The following is a 20,996-nucleotide window of genomic DNA, read 5'->3' on the forward strand; positions in this document are numbered from 1 at the left end:
TGTATTTCCAAATTTCCTCTTAAAAGGCTAGCAGCCATATTCGATTAAGGGCCACCACAACTGTCTAATTTTAAGTTAATTACCTCCTTTAAAGACCTATTTACAAAGACAGTTACATTCTGAGGTGATGGAGGTTAGGACTTCAACATACTATAGAATTTTGTGGGACACAGTTCAGCTCATAACACCATACTGTATTGATTGAATTGGTATAATTTCCTATTCATTGAGATAACTCATGCCTTTTCCTCCCTGCAGTAGCCTTCTGCTTTCAGGCCCTCCTCCATCATCATCCCCATCTGTGACCTAGCCTCATATACCCTGATAACATGGAATCTCATCACTGTGGATCCACTTCACCTTCCCAACACCTAAGCTACTGTCTGTCCTCATCTTCAATCCTTTGTTGAAATCAAGAATATGCCCCTCCTTTCAAATGCCATGCCTGGGTTCCTGTTGAAAACAATGAATTGTGCCAGTGCAGTCACTCATGCCTGTAATCCTAGCACTTTGGAAGGCCGAGGCGGGCGGATCACCGAAGGTTAGGAGCTCAAGACCAGTCTGACCAACATGGAGAAACCCAGTCTCTACTAAAAATACAAAAATTAGCCGGGTGCAGTGGTGCACACCTGTAATCCCAGCTACTTGGGAGGCTGAGGCAGGAGAATCGCTTGAACCCGGGAGGCGGAGGTTACAGTGAGCCGAGATCGAGCCACTGCACTCCAGCCTGGGTGACAGAGCAAGATTCCGTCTCAAAAAAAAAAAAAAAAAAAGAATATTGTAAAGGAAGTGGGAAAACGATAAGTGTTCAGGAAATCCAAGGAAAGAGTGACAACAAACTTCTTGACATAAACCATGCAAGCCAACAGGGGAAAATGACTTTTTTTTTTTTTTTTTTTTTGAGACAGAGTTTCGCTCTTGTTGCCCAGGCTGGAGTGCAGTGGTGCGATCTCGGCTCACTGCAACCTCCGCCTCCCAGGTTCAAGCGATTCTCCTGCCTCAGCCTCCCGAGTAGCTAGGATTACAGGCACGCGCTACCACGCCTGGCTAAGTTTTTTACTATTTTATTTTATTTTATTTATTTTATATTTTATTTTATTATTTTATTTTACTTTACTTTATTTTATTTTATTTTATTTTATTATTTTTTTGAGAAGGAGTTTCACTCTGTCCCCCAGGCTGGAGTGCAGTGGCGCAATCTCTGCTCACTGCAAACTCTGCCTCCCGGGTTCATGCCATTCTCCTCCCTCAGCCTCCCGAGTAGCTGGGACTAAAGCTGCCCGCCACCATGCTCAGCTAATTTTGTATTTTTTCTGTGTTTTTAGTAGAGATGGGGTTTCTCCATGTTGGTCAGGCTCGTCTGGAGCTCCTAACCTCAGATGATCCACCCGCCTCAGCCTCCCAAAGTGCTGGGATTACAGACGTGAGCCACTCTGCCTGGCCTGAAAGCTTTTTAAAAAGCTATCTGCCTTAAAGTAAGGTGGGGTTGGGAGAAGCAATAAAGGTCAGAGCAGAAACCAATGATATTAGAAAAGTAAAACAATAGGAAAAAAAAAAGGATATTTTTGAACATCAATAAAATTGATAAATCTCTGGCCAGAATAATCAGGAAGAGAGAAGACATGAATTACCATTATCAGAAATTAGTAAAATGGCATCATTAAAATGTTTACAGATTTTTAAAATATAACAAAATATTAATGACTTTATTCCAATAAACTGGACAACTTAGACAAAATAGACAAATTCCTTGAAAAACACAAACTACCAAAGCCCACTGAAGAAACAGATAAACTGAATGGACTTTTATGTTCAGTAATTGGATTTGTAGTTAAAAACCTTCCCACAAGGAAGACTCCAGGCCCAGACAGTTTCATTAGTGAATTTTACCAAACATTTCTGGAATAACACCCATTCTATATAAACTCTTAACAGAAAATTGAAGAGGAGAGAATACTGCCCAACTCAGTGTAAGAAGCCAGTATTATCCTGATATGAAAACTTTAAGAAGACTTTGCAAGAAAAATCTGCAGAACAATATCCTTTATGAACACAGATGCAAAATTTTAAACAAAATTTTATGTGAATCCCTACAATATATAAAAACATTACATCATGATCAAATGGAGTTTATCCTTTGAATGTAAGGTTGGTTTAGCATTTGCAAATCACTCTACCTTATTACCACACACACACAATCATGACTAAATGACTAATCATTTTGTCATTTAACAGCTAAAATGACTGTTTTGGGTTTGTTTGGTTGTTGGTTTGAGACAGTCTCACTCTGTTGCCCAGGCTGGAGTGCAGTGGCGCCCTCATGGCAGCATCTCCAGGGCTTAAGCGACCCTCCCACCTCAGCTTCCTGAGTAGCTGGAACTACAGGTGTGTTCTACCACGACCTGATTTTTGTATTTTTGGTAGAGATGGGGTTTCTCCATGTTGCCCAGGCTGGTCTCAAACTCCTGACCTCAAGTGATCCTCTTGCCTGGGCCTCCTGAAGTGCTGGAATTACAGGCGTGAGCCACCGCTGCTGGCCTGATCTACACTTTCAATGCAATCCCAGCTAAAATCCAGTAGGTGTTTTTGTGGGGGTTAGGGGATCTAGAAATTGACTAGCTGGTTCTAAAGTTCATGTGGAAATTCAAAGGACCTTGAATTACAAAAACAACTTTGAAAAAAAAAGTTGGAAAACTTACACTACTCAATTTCGAGACAAAATGTAAAGCTACAGTAATCAAGACAATGTGATGCTGGCATAAAGATGGACAAATAGCTGGGAGCAGTGGCTCACACCTGTAATCCCAGCACTTTCAGAGGCTGAGGTGGGCAGATCACTTGAGCTCAGGAGTTGAAGACCAGCCTGGGCAACACTGTGAAACCCCACCTCTACAACCTCTACTGAAAAAAAAAAAAATGAGCCGGCCATGGTGGCAGCATCTGTGGTTCCAGCTACTTGGGAGGCTGAGGTGGGAGGATTGCTTCAGCCCAGGAGGCGGAGGTTGCAATGAGTTCTGATTGCACCACTGCACTCCAGCCTGGGCGACAGAGAGAGACTTTGTCAAAAAAAAAAAAAAAAAAAAGCAACTGAATAAAACAGATTTCAGAAGTAGGTCATTTCATATATAGGCTATTTTCAACAGAGATACACAGGTAATTCAGTGGGGAAAGGATGGTCTTTTGTAAAAAAAAATTGTGCTGAAACAAGTGGGTATTCTTTTTTTTGAGATGGAGTCTCCCTCTGTTGCCCAGGCTACAGTGCAGGGGAGCATGATCTCAGCTCACTGCAACCTCTGCTTCCCCTATTCAAGCGATCCTCCCAACTCAGCCTTCCAAGTAGCTGGGACCACAGGCATGTGCCACCACGCCTAGCTAATTAAATTTTTTTTTTTTTTTTTTTTAGAGACGGGGTCTTGCTATGTTGCCCAGGCTGGTCTGGAACTCCTGTGTTCAAGTGATCCTCCCATCCTGGTTTCCCAAAGTACTGGGATTACAGATGTGAGCCACTGCTCCCAACCTTCTTCTGAACTTTTTTTTTTTTCTTGATGAGATCTCACTCTGTCACCCAGGCTGGAGTGTAGTGGCACAATCTCAGCTCACTACAACCTCCACCTCCCAGGTTCAAGTGATTCTCCTGCCTCTGCCTCCTGAGTAGCTGGGACTACAGGCACTCCCCACCACTCCCGGCTAATTTTTGTAATTTTAGTAGAGACAGGGTTTCACCATATTGGTCAGGGTGGTCTTGAACTGCTGACCTCAGGTAATCCACCCACCTCGGCCTCTCAAAGTGCTGAGATTACAGGCGTGAGCCACCGCACCCAGCCACAAATGGGTATTCTTAAACAAAAAATGAACTTTGTTTTTTGTTTGTTCGTTTGTTTTGAGACAGAGTTTCACTCTTGTTGCTCAGACTGGAGTGCAGTGGTGCGATCTCGGCTCACTGCAGCCTCCACCTCCCGGGTTCAAGCGATTCTCCTGCCTCAGCCTCCCAAGTAGCGGGGATTACAGGTACGTGCCACCACACTTGGCTAATTTTTTTTTGTACTTTTAGTAGAGATAGGGTTTCACCATGTTGGTCAGGTTGATCTCTAACTCCTGACCTCAGGTGATCCACCCACCTCGGCCTCCCAAAGTGCTGGGGTTATAGGCATGAGCCACTTCGCCCAGCCAAAAAATGAACTTTGATCTGTACCTCATGCTATATATAAAAATTAACTCAAAGTGGATTATGAACTAAATAGAAAACCTAAAACTATAAAACTTCTGGTGGAAAACATAAGGGAAAAATCTTTGTGACCTTTGGTTAGGGAAAGATTTCTTAAATATGACCCAAAGTGATTCATTAAGCCAACATTTGAGAAATTAGATGTCAATAAAATTAATGTCTGCTTTTTAAAAGACACTGTTAAAAGAATGGAAAGACAAGCCACACTCTGGGAGAAAAATATCTGATAAAGGACTCATATCTGGAATATATAAATCATTCTCAAATTTCAATAATAAAAGAAAAACCAACAGTCTTCAAAAAAATATGGATTCCAAAGAAAACACATGAAAACAAATTCAACACCAGTAGTCATGAGGAAAATGCAAATTAAAACCACCATGATATACACATCCATTAGAAGGTCTCAAATGTAAAGGGCTGACATATCAGCCCAGCACAGTGGCTCACACCTGTAATCCCAGCCCTTTGGGAGGCCCAGGTGGGCGGATCATGAGGTCAAGAGATTGAGACCATCCTGGCCAACATGGTGAAACCCCGTATCTACTAAAAATACAAAAATTGGCTGGGCGAGGTGGCACACACTTGTAATCCCAGCACTTTGAGGTCAGGAGTTCGAGACCAGCCTGGCCAACACAGGGAAACCCTGTCTCTACTAAAAATACAAAAATTAGTTGGGCATGGTAGCGGGCACATGTAATCCCAGCTACTCGGGAGGCTATGGCAGGAGAATTGCTTGAACAAGGGAGGTGGAGGTTGCAGTGAGCCAAGAATGTGCCACCGCACTCCAGCTTGAGCGACAGAACTAGACTACACCTCAAAAAAAACAAAACAAAACAAAAAAACATTAGCCAGGTGTGGCAGCGTGTGCCTGTAGTCCCAGCTACTTGGGAGGCTGAGGCAGGAGAACCACTTGAACCCGAGAGGCAGAGGTTGCTGTCAGCTGATATAGCACCACTGCACTCTGGCCTGGCTACAGAGTGAGACTCCATCTCAAAAAAAAAAAAAAAAAGCAAAGGAAAAAGATCTGTACTTAAATGTTCTATCAGCTCCATTATAATGGTAAAAAACTAAAAGCAAGAAGTATCATCTATCAACTGAGGAATGGATACACAAATTGTGGTATATACACAAAATTTATCCGTCGTCTATTTTGGTGTTAGGTTTATGCTGTACTCATAAAATGAGTTGGAAGCTTTCCTCTTCCTTTTTTTGAGACGGAGTCTTGCTTTGCTGCGCAGGCTGGAGTGGCACGCAGTGGCACGATCTTGGCTCACTGCAACCTCCGTCTCCTGGGTTCAAGCGATTCTCCTGCCTCAGTAGTTGGGACCCAGGTCCACCCTACCATACCTGGCTAATTTTTGTATTTTTAGTAGAGACGGGGTTTCGCCATGTTGGCCAGGCTAGTCTTGAACTCCTGACCTCAGGTGATCTGCCCACCTCTGCCTCCCAAAGTGCTGGGATTACAGGCGTGAGCCACCATGCCGGGCCTCGCTTTCCTCTTTTCTCTACTGTCTGAGAAGTTTATGTAAGATTGGTATTATTTCTTTTTTAAATGTTTAATAGACCTCACCAGTGAAACAATCTGGGCCTGGTGTTGCCTTTGTGGGGAAGGTTTTTGTTTTTGCTTTTGTTTTAGCATTCATGGTTTATTTATTCATCATAGTGAAACATCTGTCGTTTGTTTTCCAGCATACTTTCTGTTTTTTTTTTTTTTTTTTGAGACGGAGTCTCGCTCTGTCGCCCAGGCTGGAGTGCAGTGGCGCGATCTCGGCTCACTGCAAGCTCCGCCTCCCGGGTTCACGCCATTCTCCTGCCTCAGCCTCTCCGAGTAGCTGGGACTGCAGGCGCCCGCCACCACGCCCGGCTAATTTTTTGTCTTTTTAGTAGAGACGGGGTTTCACCGTGGTCTCGATCTCCTGACCTCGTGATCCGCCCGCCTCGGCCTCCCAAAGTGCTGGGATTACAAGCGTGAGCCACCGCGCCCGGCCCCAGCATACTTTCTCTGCTAACATCTCTTTGATTTTCCTCCAGGAATCTACCCATCCTCCTTTTTCAGCCCTTTGCTTCAGGCGGGGCTTTTCCTCCTCTTCAAGAATGGAGCTCAGCCAATTAGCACATCACATTTCTGTGGCTACTGTGATTGCTTCAGGGATGGCTATGTGATCCATTCAGTCCTTGGTATGCAATGATGCTTTTTTGTGGCATGCTGAGATAAGGACACTTTGTGTTTCTATTGGATATGAACCTTCAAAGATTAGTAATGATGGCTGCGCAGTCAGTTTTCCAATCACATGGAAAATGGAACCAACTCTAAGAAAACACCTTTTTATTTATTTATTTATTTATTTATTTTGGACAAGGTCTCATTCTGTTGCCCAGGCTGCAGTGCCAAGGCACAATCACAACCTTCTGCAGCTTTGAGCTCCTGGGCTCAATGAAACCTCCCACCTCACCCTCCTGAGTTGCTGGGACTACAGACGCGTGCTGCCACGCCTGGCTGATTTTTGTTTTTTTGGTAGAGAAGGGGTTTCGCCATCTTTCCCAGGCTGGTCTCGAACTCCTGGGCTCAAGTGATCTTCCCACGTTGGCCTCCTAGAGTGCTGGGATTACAGGCATGAGCCACTGCACCGGGCCGATTCTGTTTTCTTTTGTCCGAAAATGTCTTTATTTCCCCCTCATTGCTGAACAGTATTTTCATTAGATACAGGCTACACATTGGTAGTTCTATTTTTTTTTTTTTTTTTTTTTTTTGAGATGGAGTCTCGTTCTGTCACCCAGGCTGGAGTGCAGAGGTGCGATCTCAGCTCATTGCAACCTCTGTCTCCTGGGTTCAAGTGATTCTTCTGCCTCAGCCTCCTAAGTAGCTGGGATTACAGGCACGCACCATCATGCCCGGCTAATTTTTGTATTTTTAGTACAGATGAGGTTTCACCATGTTGGTCAGGCTGGTCTCAAACTCCTGACCTCATGATCTGCCCACCTGAGCCTCCCAAAGGGTTGGGATCACAGGCATGAGCCACCGTGCCCAGCCCTGGTAGTTCTATTCTTTCATCACTTGAGAAATGTGCCACTTCCTTCTGGCCTCATGTTTTCTGATTAGAAATCCACTGTCTTTCAAATTGTTTTTGCCCTATAAGTAGGGTGTCATTTCTCTCAAACCACTTTTGATATTTTTCCTTGTCTTTAGTTTTCAGAAGTTTATTTTGGGTCTTGGCTTGGATTTATTTGTATTTATTTTGTCTGTGGTTCACTCAGGTTTTTAAATCTGGAGGTCTATGTCTTTTGCTAAATTTGGGGAATTTTCAGCCATATATATATATATGAATGTGAATGTGCTGCATTTTTGTGTGTGTGTGTGTGTGTGTGACAGAATCTCACTCTATTGCCCAGGCTGGAGTGCAGGGGTGCTAGCTCGGCTCACTGCAACCTCCGCCTCCCGGGTTCAAGGGATTCTCCTGCCTCAGCCTCCCGAGTAGCTGGGACTACAGGCGCGCCCACCACCATGCCTGGCTAATTTTTGTATTTTTAGTAGATAAGGGGTTTCATCATATTGGCCAGGCTGGTCTCGAACTCTTGACCTTGTGATCTGCCCACCTCAGTCTCCCAAAGTGTAAGCCACCACTTTCAACTATATTTCTTTAAATACTTCTTCAGCTCCCACTCTCCCTGCTCCTTCTCAAATTCCAGCGATGAGAATGTTAGATTTCTTGTTACAATGCCACAGGTCCCTGAGACTGTGTTCTCTAACCTCCAACCATCCCTGGCCACAGGCTGGATTGCAGTGGCATGATCTTAGGTCACTGCAACCTCTGCCTCCCGGGTTCAAGAGATTCTCCTGACTCAGCCTCCCAAGTAGCTGGGACTACAGGTGCTCGCCACCATGCCCTGCTAATTTTTGCATTTTTAGTAGAGACGGTGTTTCACTATGTTGGCCAGGATGGTCTCCACCTCTTGACCTCGTGATCCACCCACCTCTGCCTCTCAAAGTGCTGGGATTACAGGCGTGAGCCACCATGCCTGGTCTATTTTCTGCCATTTTTAAAATTTATTATTTTTTTTCTGAGATAGAGTCTCCCTGTGTCACCCAGGCTGGAGTGCAATGGCATGATCTCAGCTCACTGCAACCTCTGCCTCCCAAGTTCAAGTGTTTCTCCTGCCTCTGCCTCTGGAGTAGCTGGGATTACAGGTGCCTGCTGCTATGCCCGGCTAATTTTTATAGTTTTAGTAGAGACAGGCAGGGTTTCGCCATGTTAGCCATGCTGGTCTCAAACTCCTGACCTCAGGTGATCCACCCACCCCAGCCTCCCAAAATGCTGGGATTACAGGTGTGAGCCACCCCACGAAGCCTTTTTTGTTGTTTAGACTAACTCCTATTGTTCTGTCTTCAAGTTCATCGATTCTTTCTTCTGTTCCCTTCATTCTGTTGAGCCCATCCATTAAGCGTTTTTATTTTGGTTACTGTATTTTTAAGTTCTAAAATTTCCATTTGGTTCTTTATGTGTCTGATTTCTTTGCAGAGATTTTCTCTTTTTCACCTGTTTCAAGAGTGTTTGTAATTGCTCATTGTAACATTTTTATGAAGGCTGCTTTAAAATCCTTGTCAGATAATTCCAACATCTGTGTTGGTGCCTCTTGTATTTTGTCATTCAAATGGACACTCTCCTGGTTCTTGGTATGATTTATTATTATATTTTGGACATTTTAGGTATAATGAGATCCTGGATCTTCTTTAAACCTTCAGTTTTAGCAGCCTCCTCTGAAACTACCCCTACAAAGGAAGCAGGGTGCTTCTTCGCCTACAAAGGAGCACAGGTGTTTCTTCTCCTTCCCCTTCATCCCTTTTCAAATGTTACCACCCTTCATAGCATCAAATGGATTCCATCGCATGCACCTGCACACATCCGGCGGCACATTCACAGCGCACTGCATGGAGCTACGTGCACCGATGGCTTGGGAGGCCCCCCTGCAGGTTTTGACTTACCATGCAGTTTTTGCCCTTGGGTGGAGGACACTTTGCAAAAGACGCAGCCTCCATCCCTGCACACCCAGCCACCACCACAAGGCTGGGAGGGTGGGGAAGAGGGGGTCCTCATTCTTTATTCATAGCCTCATGAACTTCAGGGAGCACAGGCAGCATTAACCCCAGGAGGGGTTGCTGAATGCTCCCACCCTTCTCCACGTCCCTCTGACTGATTCTACAGCAGAGTTCGCTGGGGCCAAACAAGAATGCTTGCAATGAGCACACATGACCTCCCAGATCCAAACCACATGTGCTCTTCTTCTCTTTGCCCAGGATGGGGCCTAGTTTATTTCTTCTTCCCTTCCCTCCCCTCCCCTCCCCTCCCCTCCCCTCCCTTCCCTTCCTTTCCTTTCCTTCCTTTCCTCCCTCCCTGCCTCCTTCTTTCCTTCCTTCCTTCCACAAACATATTCGGAAAGTGTTATTTCATGACTAGCACTGTGCCAGACACTGGAGATAATAAAGAAAAATAGCACTGGGCCTATAACTGGGAGTCTAGATATACGATACGGAAATGCAGCTGACAATGCAAGGAGCAAGAGGACTCGCACAGTGGTGCATGGCAGCTTGCTGTCATTTTCTGGGCACAGAAAGTGCTGATGCAAGGGAAGGAGGAGGGGAAGAAGGAAGGATGACAGGACGGAAGAAGGGAAAGAAGGAAGAGGAAAAAAGAAAGGACAGGAAGAAGGGAGGAAGGCTTCTGCAAAAAAATTAAAATCAAATTTTTGACATTCTTTTTATTTGCCTTTTTTGAAACAAAATGACACTTGCCAGACACCAGTTTCCTGGCCCATGTCCTGGTCCCTGGTATCCAGATGACAGCAGCATGATCCTCCTGTGAGGTCCTTCCGTGCCCTCTGATCTGAGTTCCTGAAAGCAGAGAGCCACTCAGAAACTGCTGTCCCTCAGGCCAGCTGGCTGGTGACGGGCTTTTGAAGACTCTGCTCTCTCTCCTGCTGGAAGAGCTCCCTGGGGGCCACCAGGAGCCAGGTGACCGCTCTCAGCCTCTGTGAGCTACTGGAGATCACCAGACCTTCTCACACCCCAGGCAGGTGCCAGGGCCTTTAAGGAGGCTTTCTGCTCTGCAGGGATGTTCTGTGGGCTCCAGTATTCTCGCATCAGCTTATTCTGGGTTTAGTCTTCTTGCTCTATTGCTCCTGCCTCTGTTTTGCTTCTTTTTGGTGATGCCCTGTTTCCATCTTATGAAGAGGGCCTGTAAAATCCAAGCTCTGCACAAACCCCAGGAGTTGTTAGGGGCATTGGAGAAGGGCTGTGTGTCAGCCACTTGGTTGGATTTTACATCCCTTGGACTTGAATACTTATAATTTAAATTTGAGTCTCTGTCAATGTAACTCTTACATATTTTCTTTTTTAAAATTTCTTTCCCCAAAGTCTAGAGTATATGTATATATGCTCAGCACCATGAATCTGTTCTGAAATTTTCCTTTCTGCCAAGATTCTTACACAATTCATCTTCATAGATCAACAATAAATCCAAATCAGAGTTCCCTTTATTGCTTCTTCTTTTTGCTTTTCATTTTATAAATAATTCAATATTTATTTGGAAATATTGTGAAATATTTCAAATGTACACAAGGCATACAGAATAATTCAATGAACTACTGTGCACCCACCATCCAGTGGAAAAAATAAAACATTATCAGTACATTGGAAGCCCTGTGAGTACCCAGTCCCAGGCTGCATATTGACCTCCCTACTAACAGATAAACACCACCATGAAATTAGAGTTTATAATCATCATACTTTTCTTTATACCTTTAGTACATATGCTTCTATCTCTATGTAGTATGTAATGTATTAAATGGTTCTTGCATTGATATAAAGAGATACCCGAGACTGGATAACTTATAAGAAAAGCGGGTTAATTGGCTCATGGTTCTGCAGGCTATACAGGAAGCACAGTGTCAACATCTGCTTCTGGGGAGGCCTCGGGAAGCTTACAATCATGGCAGCAGACAAAGGGGGAGCAAGAGTGGCAGGGGAGATGCCACACTTTATAAACAACCAGATCTCATGAGAACTCGCTCACTAGCCTTAGAACAGCATCAAACCATGAGGGATCTATCCCCATGACCAAAACACCTCCCACCAGGCCCCACCTCCAGCACTGGGAATTCCATTTCAACAAGAGATTTCAGTGGGTACAAATATCCAAACAATATCATTCAGCCTTTGCCCTCCCCTCACAAATCTCATGTCCTTCTTACATTGCAAAATACAATCAGGTCTTCTCAATTGTCCCCCAAAATCTTTTTTTTTTTTTTGACAGAGTCTTGCTCTGTCGCCCAGGCTGGAGTGCAGTGGAGTGATCTTGGCTCACTGCGAGCTCTGCCTCCCGGGTTCATGCCATTCTCCTGCCTCAGCCTCCCAAGTAGCTGAGGCTACAGGCACCCGCCACTACGCCTGGCTAATTTTTTGTATTTTTTAGTAGAGAAGGTGTTTTGCCATGTTTCCCAGGCTGGTTTTGAACTCCTGAGCTCTGGCTATCTGCCCACCTTGGCCTCCCGAAGTGCTAGGATCACAGGCGTGAGCCACCGCGCCCAGCCAGAAGGGAATTTTTAAAAACTTAGTACCACCGGAACCTCTTTTAATAATTTCACACATAGATATAGAGGGATGAGAACAAAATAAATGCTTGGCAGATCAACTTACTTGGTTTCACAAAAATTTAAGATCCATTTTAAAGTAATTTACATAATGCATCTCAAGTTTTCAAAGTTTTTTTTTTTGTTTTTTGTTTTTTTGAGATGGAGTCTCGCTCTGTCACCCAGGCTGGAGTGCAGTGGCGCGATCTCGGCTCACTGCAAGCTCTGCCTCCTGGGTTCACACCATTCTCCTGCCTCAGCCTCCCATGTAGCTGGGACTACAGGTGCCTGCCACCAGGCCCAGCTAATTTTTTTTTGTATTTTTAGTAGAGACGGGTTACTAAACATCACCGTGTTAGCCAGGATGGTCTCGATCTCCTGACCTCGTGATCTGCCCACCTCGGCCTCCCAAAGTGCTGAGATTACAGGCATGGGCCACTACGCCCGGCCTCAAAGATGTTTTATTAAGGTCATACAATGTACCCCAGAACTTAAAGTATAATAATAAAACATTTTAAAAAGTCCAATCAATACCATTGCTGAAACATCTAAACAGCTTCCTCTTTCTGAGCTTCTTGGATCTTCAGATCTCCGGCCACATCGTGTTGACCTTCTGCATGGCCACCTCCATCTCCTCCTCCTTGTCTTACACCTTCTGCTTCTGGGAGCAGAGCTCTGCCACCAGCTTACCGAGCTCCAAGAAGTCCTGCAGGGCCAGCTTTTGCTGCTGATGGGCGTCTTTGAGTTCTTTGGCCTGGGATTTCAATAACTCTGAGGCTTCAACCAATTGCTGAAAAAAAAAAAAATCACAATTATAGATGTTTTACGTTTGCTTAACAAAGGCCTGGAAGGTTTAATCTTACACTATATTAAAGAGTTACAAGAGGCCGGGCACAGTGGCTCACGCTTGTAATCCCAGCACTTTGGGAGGCCGAGGCGGGCGGATCACGAGGTCAGGAGATCGAGACCATGGTGAAACCCCGTCTCTACTAAAAATAGAAAAAAATTAGCCGGGTGTGGTGGCGGGCGCCTGTAGTCCCAGCTACTCGGAGAGGCTGAGGCAGGAGAATGGCGTGAACCTGGGAGGCGGAGCTTGCAGTGAGCCGAGATCGCGCCACTGCACTCCAGCCTGGGCGACAGAGCGAGACTCCGTCCCAAAAAAAAAAAAAACAACAACAGTTACAAGTGACAGCCAATGCTGGTTACAGATTAAAGACAAAGATCGGAGAAATCCCCTGCTTGGAAAAAGCCCTGTGCTCACCTCACCCCAGCCAAACATTCAATGGGAAGACCACCTGGGCTCAGGTGCTGAGCACCAACTCCACACCAAGCAAGACCCTGCAACTGCATGGAATAGCTTACAGCAGGACAGCTGGCTCTGTAACGCCAACCTCTGCCTGATGGCATCTACACAACTGCAAAGGTGAATAAAGCATTTGGACACTCAATCTAGTTACTTAAACATAAGCGGAAATAGAAAGACACACACACACACACACACACACACACACACACACAGTACTTAAGATTTAAATTGGGCCAGGCATGGTGGGTCATGCTTATAATCCCAGCACTTTGGGAGGTTGAGGTGGGAGGTTCACTTGAGCCCAGGAGTTTCAGACCAGTGCCTGGGCACAACAGTGAGACCTCTTAAAAAAATAAAAAAGAAAGAAAGAAGAGAAAATTAAGAAGAAAAAGATTTAGGCCGGGCGCGGTGGCTTACGCTTGTAATCCCAGCACTTTGAGAGGCCGAGGCGGGCGGATCACGAGGTCAGGAGGTCGAGACCACAATGAAACCCCGTCTCTACTGAGAATACAAAAAATTAGCCGGGCGTGGTGGCGGGCGCCTGTAGTCCCAGCTACTCGGAGAGGCTGAGGCAGGAGAATGGCGTGAACCCGGGAGGCGGAGCTTGCAGTGAGCCGAGATTGCGCCACTGCACTCCAGCCTGGGCGACAGAGTGAGACTCCGTCTCAAAAAAAAAAAAAAAAAAAAAGAAGAAAAAGATTTAAATCAAAGTCTCCCTGGGTGAAGAGCCACAGTGGGACTTACTGTGAGGTCAGCTGCACTGACATCAACCTTACCACTTGCTGCACTGATGACCCTGACCTCCCTGCAGCCAATCTGGTCAATAATCTGGTTGTTTAGTCACTGTCACACCTGCTGGACTAAGACTGGAAGTGAGGAGATGTGGAGTAAGCTGACAGAGCAGCTCCCCCACGGGGAGGAAAGGCCTCCCCAGGCCTCTCTGCCCGGCTCAGAGTTATTGTAACTACATTAAGCAATGAGACACCACCCAGCCCACGCTGCAGTCCCAGACGAGTCATGCAGGGGAATGACACCACAGATGATCTTAAGAAGCAATTTGGGTTTACAATCTGGCACATTTTAGAGGACAGATCACAGACTATAGGTCCAAGGACTTAAGTGTATAAATGAATGTATTTTAGAAAACAGAACCTACTTGTGTTATTACTATACTGGCATTTGAACATAAAGTTTCACATATCTTACTAAAAACCAAATTTATGAAGGAGTTATGGGGGAATTACCTGCATTTTAACAAATGGTCTCTTTTGCAGCTCCCTGTCATCACAAAGATGCCCGTTCTAAGAGCAGGCGCATGGTGGAGAGAGAGGGTGGAGTCACTGGTGTCAGGCACAGCGTGTCACTGCAGATAACACAGACATAGTTCCTCATTCAAAATTGGCAGGGGTGGAGGAGTTGCTGCTTACTTTGTGGGGTTGAACTGGAGATGGCAGATGATTGTGAAGTGGGTGTCTGCTGCAGGCAGGGCGCTAGTAGGCAGCCATGACTGGGAGCCAAGCTCAGCCAGCTGACACAAGCTATGCAGCAACCAGCTGGTCCCTAGAACCAGGCTTGGCCCTGGTGTCCTGCATGCAGCAGGGACAGTCCATGAGCAGGAGTCCCAAGGAGGTCTTTAAACATCTGTATGAACTCAACCTTACAAAACTCTGCAAAGTCTCATAAGCCTTTCTCACCCAGAACCGAGCCACCTACCTTGTGCAGGTCTTCATTCTCCTGCTGCACCATGCTGCCTCTCTGGCCCCACCAGCTGCTGTGTAAAATCTTGGCAAAGTGTCCTTGTCCTCAAGTTGTCACTCAAGCCTGTTTGAATCTGAGCAAAAGAGGAAATAATTTGTGCTCCTGTGTAGTGACTATATGTAAACTTTGTTAGCTGACTTACTGCAAGGATTTAATAATTGACGACACTGTTTTTTAGTACTGTATACTAAATAAAATACACAAGGCAGCAATACTTAAGGGCGAGAAATACTGTTTACTACAAGTCAGTTATGGAATCATAACTTAAAGTAAAAATGGGCACGTCCAAGACTCAATTTTTCTTTTGTTATTTACAGTAGAATAAATATTTTGTTGTTAATTTTCCACACTCTCTACTGGGAATATGTGATACTTTTATAGTCAGAAAAATAAATATTGCAGTCATGTGGCATATAATGATGTTTCAGACAACAGCAAACAGCATATACAACAGTGGCCCCATAAGATTATAATACCATTATTTTTCATGTAGCTTTTCTATGTTTAGATACACAAATCCTTACTGTATAGGTCTGTAGCTGAGCGGCAATACACTGTACCATGTGGCCTAGGTGTGCAGTAGGCTGCTCCATCTAGGTTGGTCTTTTTTTTTTTTTTTTTTTTTTTTTTGAGACGGAGTCTCCCTCTGTCGCCCAGGCTGGAGTGCAGTGGCGTAATCTCGGCTCACTGCAAGCTCCGCCTCCCGGGTTCACGCCATTCTCCTGCCTCAGCCTCTCCAAGTAGCTGGGACTACAGGCGCTCGCCACCACGCCCGGCTAATTTTTTGTATTTTTAGCAGAGACGGGGTTTCACCATGGTCTCGATCTCCTGACCTCGTGATCCGCCCGCCTCGGCCTCCCAAAGTGCTGGGATTACAAGCGTGAGCCACCGCGCCCAGCACTCTATGATGTTCTCACATCAGCGAAATTGCCTGATGATGGCTTTCTGAGAACGTATTCCAGCCTCTGAGGGACGCGTGACTGTACTGAAGAGCACCGGGTGATATGAGCTACAGCTGAGTTCTGTGCATGGTGTGGTTGGAGCCCTGAGGAAGGGGAGGGCTGTGGACTGAACTGTGTCCCCCCATTATTAGACAGTGAAGCTCCAATCCCCAATGTGACTGTATTTGGGGACGGGGCCTATAAGGAAATGATGATGAAGATTATGTGAGGTCATAAGGGTGGGCCCTGGTCCAAAAGGATTCGTGTCCTTCTAAGAGACCAGGGAGCTTGAGTGCTGCCTTTCCCCACCCTGTGGGAGGACATGGTGAGAAGGTGGCTGTGTGAAAGCCAGGACAAGAGGCCTCTGGGACTTTTAGCCTCCAGAACTGTGAGAAAATAAAACTCTGTTGTTTAAGCTACTCAGTCGATGGTATTTTTTTAGGGCACCTAGAGCCAACTAAGATGGAAGGATTCACCCTTCTGGGGAGAAGAGGCAGGGCGCCAGAGGCCTCCTCTGGTTTCCCTGGTTCTCCACAGAACTCCCTCCCTGCCCCTCCTCCTTGTGCCAAAACATCCTTCTAAGGGCAGACCTGATCGCACTGTTCAGAGGTCCCCAAAGCCCAAAGAAAAGTCTCAACTCCTGGACCTCATGAGTCCCATCCCACTGGGAGAGCTCCCTCTCTCTGCTCTCCTCTCAGAACGGCAAGTTAAGGGCCTGCTTGGCCACCCTCTAGGAAGATGCCATGATGGGGTGCTGCATCCTGGTGATGAGCTGGGGGTAAGCCAGCATGTCTCCTCCAGGCCTTTTCTCAGAACTGAATACACACTCTTAAGATGATCTTTAGAAATGGAAGAATCAAACTGGGAAGAATTACATGCCTGTAGTCCCAGCCTACAAGGAAGCCTGAGGCATGGGGATCACTTGAGCCCAGGGGTTTTGAGTTCAGCTTGGTCAACATGGTGAGAACCAGTGTCCAAAAAATAAATAAATAAATAAACAATAAATAAACAAGGAAGAATCAGGTGACTGTTCCAGACTCCTCCAAAATGGGTATTGTGTCCCTACTCTGCTCTTCCCAGGACAGGGCTGTGCCTTCCCCTTTCCTGGTGGCCGTAAACCCACTCCCTCTCACTAAAAAAAAGAGAAGTGTTTAAAGCACTTTGAGTTATGCGAGGTGTGCAGAATGTATCAGGCCCAGAGAGACAGGAATATGGGACTTCAGTCACACACCTCATACCCATGCCCCAGCAGCTGTGTAAAGGCATTTTGTTCCTGACTAGCTTTATCTTCCTGTTACTAGAATTTGTGATACAAAAGACAACACAGAGCCAATAAATAGCTTATGTTATTTTAATACACATTCCTCTGGCCAGGCCAGCCAAGGTGGGAGGCTCCCTTCAGGCCAGGACTTCAAGACCAGGCTGGGCAACACAACAAGACTCTGTCTCTATTTGTAAAATTCTTCAGAAACTGCCCCTTCTTTTCCTTTAAAAACCCATTTGCAATTGCTGCTAATTAGAGTGTATATCAAGGCAACTTCTATCTCCAGGGTTGCAGTTCTCAAACTTGACCCAAATAAACTGTATTTTTTTTTTGAGACAGAGTCTCCCTCTGTCACCCAGGCTGGAGTGCAGTGACACAATCTCGGCTCACAGCAACCTCTACCTCCCGGATTCAAACGATTCTTGTGCCTCAGCCTCCCAAGTAGCTGGGATTACAGGCACCCATCACCATGCCCAGCTAATTTTATTTATTTTTTATTTTTAGTAGAAACGGGGGCAGGACGGGTCTCACCACGTTGCCCAGGCTGGTTGCAAACTCCTGACCTCAAGCAATCCTCCGGCAGAGGCCCCCCAAAGCACTGGAATTATAGGCCTGAGCCACTGCGCCCGGCCCAACCTCTCCACTTATATTAATTTTACCTCTGCTTCTTCCTTTTTTTTTTTTTTTTTTTTAAGACGGAGTCTCGCCCAGGCTGCAGTGCAATCTCGGCTCACTGAAACCTCCACCTCCCGGGTTCAAGCAATTCCCCTGCCTCAGCCTCCCGAGAAGCTGGGATTACAGGCGCGCCCACCATACCCGGATAGTTTTTGTATTTTTCGTAGAGACAGGATTTCACCATGTTGGCCAGGTTGGTCTCGAACTCCTGACTTCAGGTGATCTGCCCGCCTCTGCCTCCGAAGTGATGGGATTACAGACGTGAGCCACTGAAACCCACTCACTTTTTCCTTTTAGATCACAAAAGTGATCGAATCCCGCCACTTCCTGGGTGCTGGGTGGGAAGGTGGGGTGATTGCCGTGCTGCTGTGACTTGGGTGGATGCCGCAAAGGCCTCTCAAAGGTGGCCATGTTTGCAAAGATCTGAATAAGGCACCTCCAGAGGAACCGGCCTGGGGCAACTGGGGAGGAGGCAGCTGCACAAGTTCGTGGTCAAGCCACTGCAAGGCTGGGAGCTTACTTACAAAGCAACGTTCCTCCACCCACAAAGAGGCAGTAGATGCTCCAACCCCAGTCAGAAGACCCCCGGAAACGTCTCAGGCCACGCACTGTCCTCTGACCCCACTGCCTTCCTGCCAGTCCTGCATCCAATCAGAGGGCCCTGTCTGAGCCCGCTGACTTCCCGCCAATCCTGCATCCAATCAGAGGGCGTCCCTACTACGTGGGTTGCACAACGGCCAATTGAAACTAGGATCCGAGCCTTGGCCCTCCTCCCAGGAGCTCTGGACCAATGGTGGCCTGTCACCAGCAGGCCAATCCCAGACAGCGGGCGGCGGGAGGCTGTAGTTGGGCGTGCACAGCTGCAGCGGCGGTTGAGGTAAAGTAGTAGCGTTGGGCTGCGGCAGCGGAGGAGCTCAGCATGGTAAGGCCAGGTCACTCCCACCCCGCAGACGCCCAGGCTGGAGGGTGGACGAAGTTGGCCTCCTGAGGTGGCTGGACAGAGGGATGCTGTTGCGGGCCGGGGTGCAGAGAGGAGGCCAGAGAAGGACGTGGGGCTCAGGGTGGGACACGAGAACACGGGATCGTCTACTGGGTCTGCGGGCTCCAGGGCAGGGACGGCAGCTTTTGTTTTAGACTAAGCTGCCGGCCTTGAGTCAGTGGATAGGGAGCATTGACCGTGCCCTGTCCCCCAGAGAGCAAACAGTGGTGTCGCCTCCTGAAGACAGAAGGGCGCTGCTCCCGCTTTCCGGTCTCCAAATGTCTCTGTCCTGCTGGAAACCACTGAGGACCCGCAGGAGCCTTGCTCATCAGGCTGGGGCTGTGGACATTGGTCAGATCAGGAATTAAAGCTCAGACAGTAGGTGGAAGCGGGGAATCCCCTGAGGTCAGGGGCTCCGCACCAGCCTGGCCAATATGGTGAAAGCCCTTCTCTACTAAAAATAGAAAAATTCCCGGGGTGGAGGCGTGGATCTGTGGTTCCAGCTACTCGGGAGGCTGAGGTGGGAGGGTCAGCTGAGCCCAGGACTTGGAGGCCGCAGTGAGTCATGATGGTGCCACTGCACTCCAGCTTGTGCGACAGAGAGAGATCTGGCCTCAAAAAAACAAAAAACAAACAAAAGAAAACCAACGCATTCACATAAAGAATAGATTTCCAAGTCCCAAGTCTGAATAGCCGTGGCTGTGGTTTGTCAAGTATCTTTTTTTTTTTTTTTTTTTGAGACGGCTCAATAACAGCTCTGTTGCCCAGGCTGGAGCACAGTTGCATGATCACAGCTCGCTGCAGCCTTGAACCCCTGGGCTCCAGCAATCCTCCTGCCTCAGCCTCCTGAGTAGCTGGGACTACAGGTGTGCACTGCCGCACCTGGCTAATGTTTAAATTTTTTGGCCGGGCGCTGTGGCTCATGCCCGTAATCCCAGCACTTTGGGAGGCTGAGGCGGGCATATCACAAGGTCAGGAGATCAAGACCATCCTGGCTAACACGGTGAAACCCCATCTCTACTAAAAATACAAAAAATTAGCTGGGCATAGTGGCCTGTAGTCCCAGCTACTTGGGAGGCTGAGGCAAGAGAATTGCTTGAACCCGGGAGGCAGAGGCTGCCGTGAGCTGAGATTGTGCCACTGCACTCCAGCCTGGGCGACAGAGTGAGACTCTGTTTCAAAAGAAAAAAAAAAAACAAAAAATTTTTCATAGTTGCCCAGGCTGGTCTCAAGCTGGTCCCAAGCGATCTCAGCTCAGCCTCCCAAAGTGCTGTAATTACAGGCATGAGCCACCACACCCGGCTTGGCAGGGCTTAAAGAAACCACCAAAGGACAGTGCAGTGTCCCAGCACTGATGACATCTGGGAGCCATTATACTCCTACGCTTCAGGGGGTGGAGGGGAGGGAGTGCTTACAAAAAAATTGAGAGGGCAACTTTATGAAGAGGGCCACCTGCCAAAAGTGTGGCCTTGATGGAGGGATTGGATCATCCATGAAAGTTGAGCAGGAAGGGGCCAAGGGAAGAGTACCCTGACGCCACTCTCCTCCAGCCTCTTGGTCTCCTGGTGCTGCCTGTCATTGACCTAACCAGCATGAAGCCAGAGGACAAGGAAGGCCTCTGATGCTGTCCTCATGAGTCAGCCTCTGGGAGCACAGAGCAGGTGGTGAATGATGGAGGGTAGATCGGCGGGTGGGGGGGTGGGGGCGGGCAGAGAGAGGATACATACTGAACACCTGGGCTTGGACCACAGTGACCTGGGACCCACTGTCTATTTCCTTACCCAACCCAATTACCTTATCCTTTGATCAGGACATAATCAAAAACTGCTGTGTATTCTTCAGAGCATTACTGTGACTGGCTATAATGTGGAGTTGATTATTGACATTACATGGCTTCCAAATTTTTAAATAATCTAACTTTTGTGTAGTGGCAAACATTAGGTTCTAGGGCTACCTCTGGAACTTAGTAGCTAGGATGATTTAGAGCAAGTAAGTTTTAACAGGGATAAAGGGGTCAGTCACCTAACCCTCCTAGGAAATATCAATTGTGAAAGCACCAGATACTGAAGCGCTATGCAAATATTAAATTAGAATATCTTGCATGCCATATAGCTTCAAGTTACCTTGAAATGAATGGGTCTACATTTACCTTCTGGTTCACAGCGCGAGTGTATCTCTATCCACGTGGGGCAGGCTGGTGTCCAGATCGGCAATGCCTGCTG

General features: G+C 46.9%; 1 protein-coding gene and 1 long non-coding RNA gene across 3 annotated transcripts in view; one reads left to right on the top strand and one right to left on the bottom strand.

The window, feature by feature from the left end:
• Window positions 1-12,272: 12,272 nt before the first annotated feature.
• Window positions 12,273-18,428, bottom strand: LOC134732563 (uncharacterized). 2 transcript variants are annotated; one of them, XR_010115876.1, is made up of 3 exons: window positions 18,320-18,428; window positions 14,871-14,988; window positions 12,273-12,641 (listed from the first exon to the last, which is right to left on the bottom strand). It is a non-coding gene; the product is annotated as an uncharacterized lncRNA (long non-coding RNA). The 2 variants fall into 2 exon arrangements; XR_010115875.1 differs by lacking the exon at window positions 12,273-12,641 and adding an exon at window positions 14,418-14,520 and having other exon boundaries at window positions 18,320-18,381.
• A 190-nt stretch (window positions 18,429-18,618) lies between these two features.
• LOC129463914 (tubulin alpha-3 chain) overlaps window positions 18,619-20,996 on the top strand; it is an 8,121-nt gene continuing 5,743 nt past the window's right edge. The window contains exons 1-2 of the mRNA XM_055244638.2: window positions 18,619-18,717; window positions 20,938-20,996. The exon at window positions 20,938-20,996 is cut by the window's right edge and continues 164 nt beyond it. Coding sequence (XP_055100613.1) covers window positions 18,715-18,717; window positions 20,938-20,996 — 62 coding nt within the window. The 5' untranslated portion in view covers window positions 18,619-18,714. The remainder of the gene's footprint in view (window positions 18,718-20,937) is intronic.

The sequence above is a fragment of the Symphalangus syndactylus genome, chromosome 15 (assembly GCF_028878055.3).
Source record: "Symphalangus syndactylus isolate Jambi chromosome 15, NHGRI_mSymSyn1-v2.1_pri, whole genome shotgun sequence".
Classification (NCBI taxonomy): domain Eukaryota; kingdom Metazoa; phylum Chordata; class Mammalia; order Primates; family Hylobatidae; genus Symphalangus; species Symphalangus syndactylus.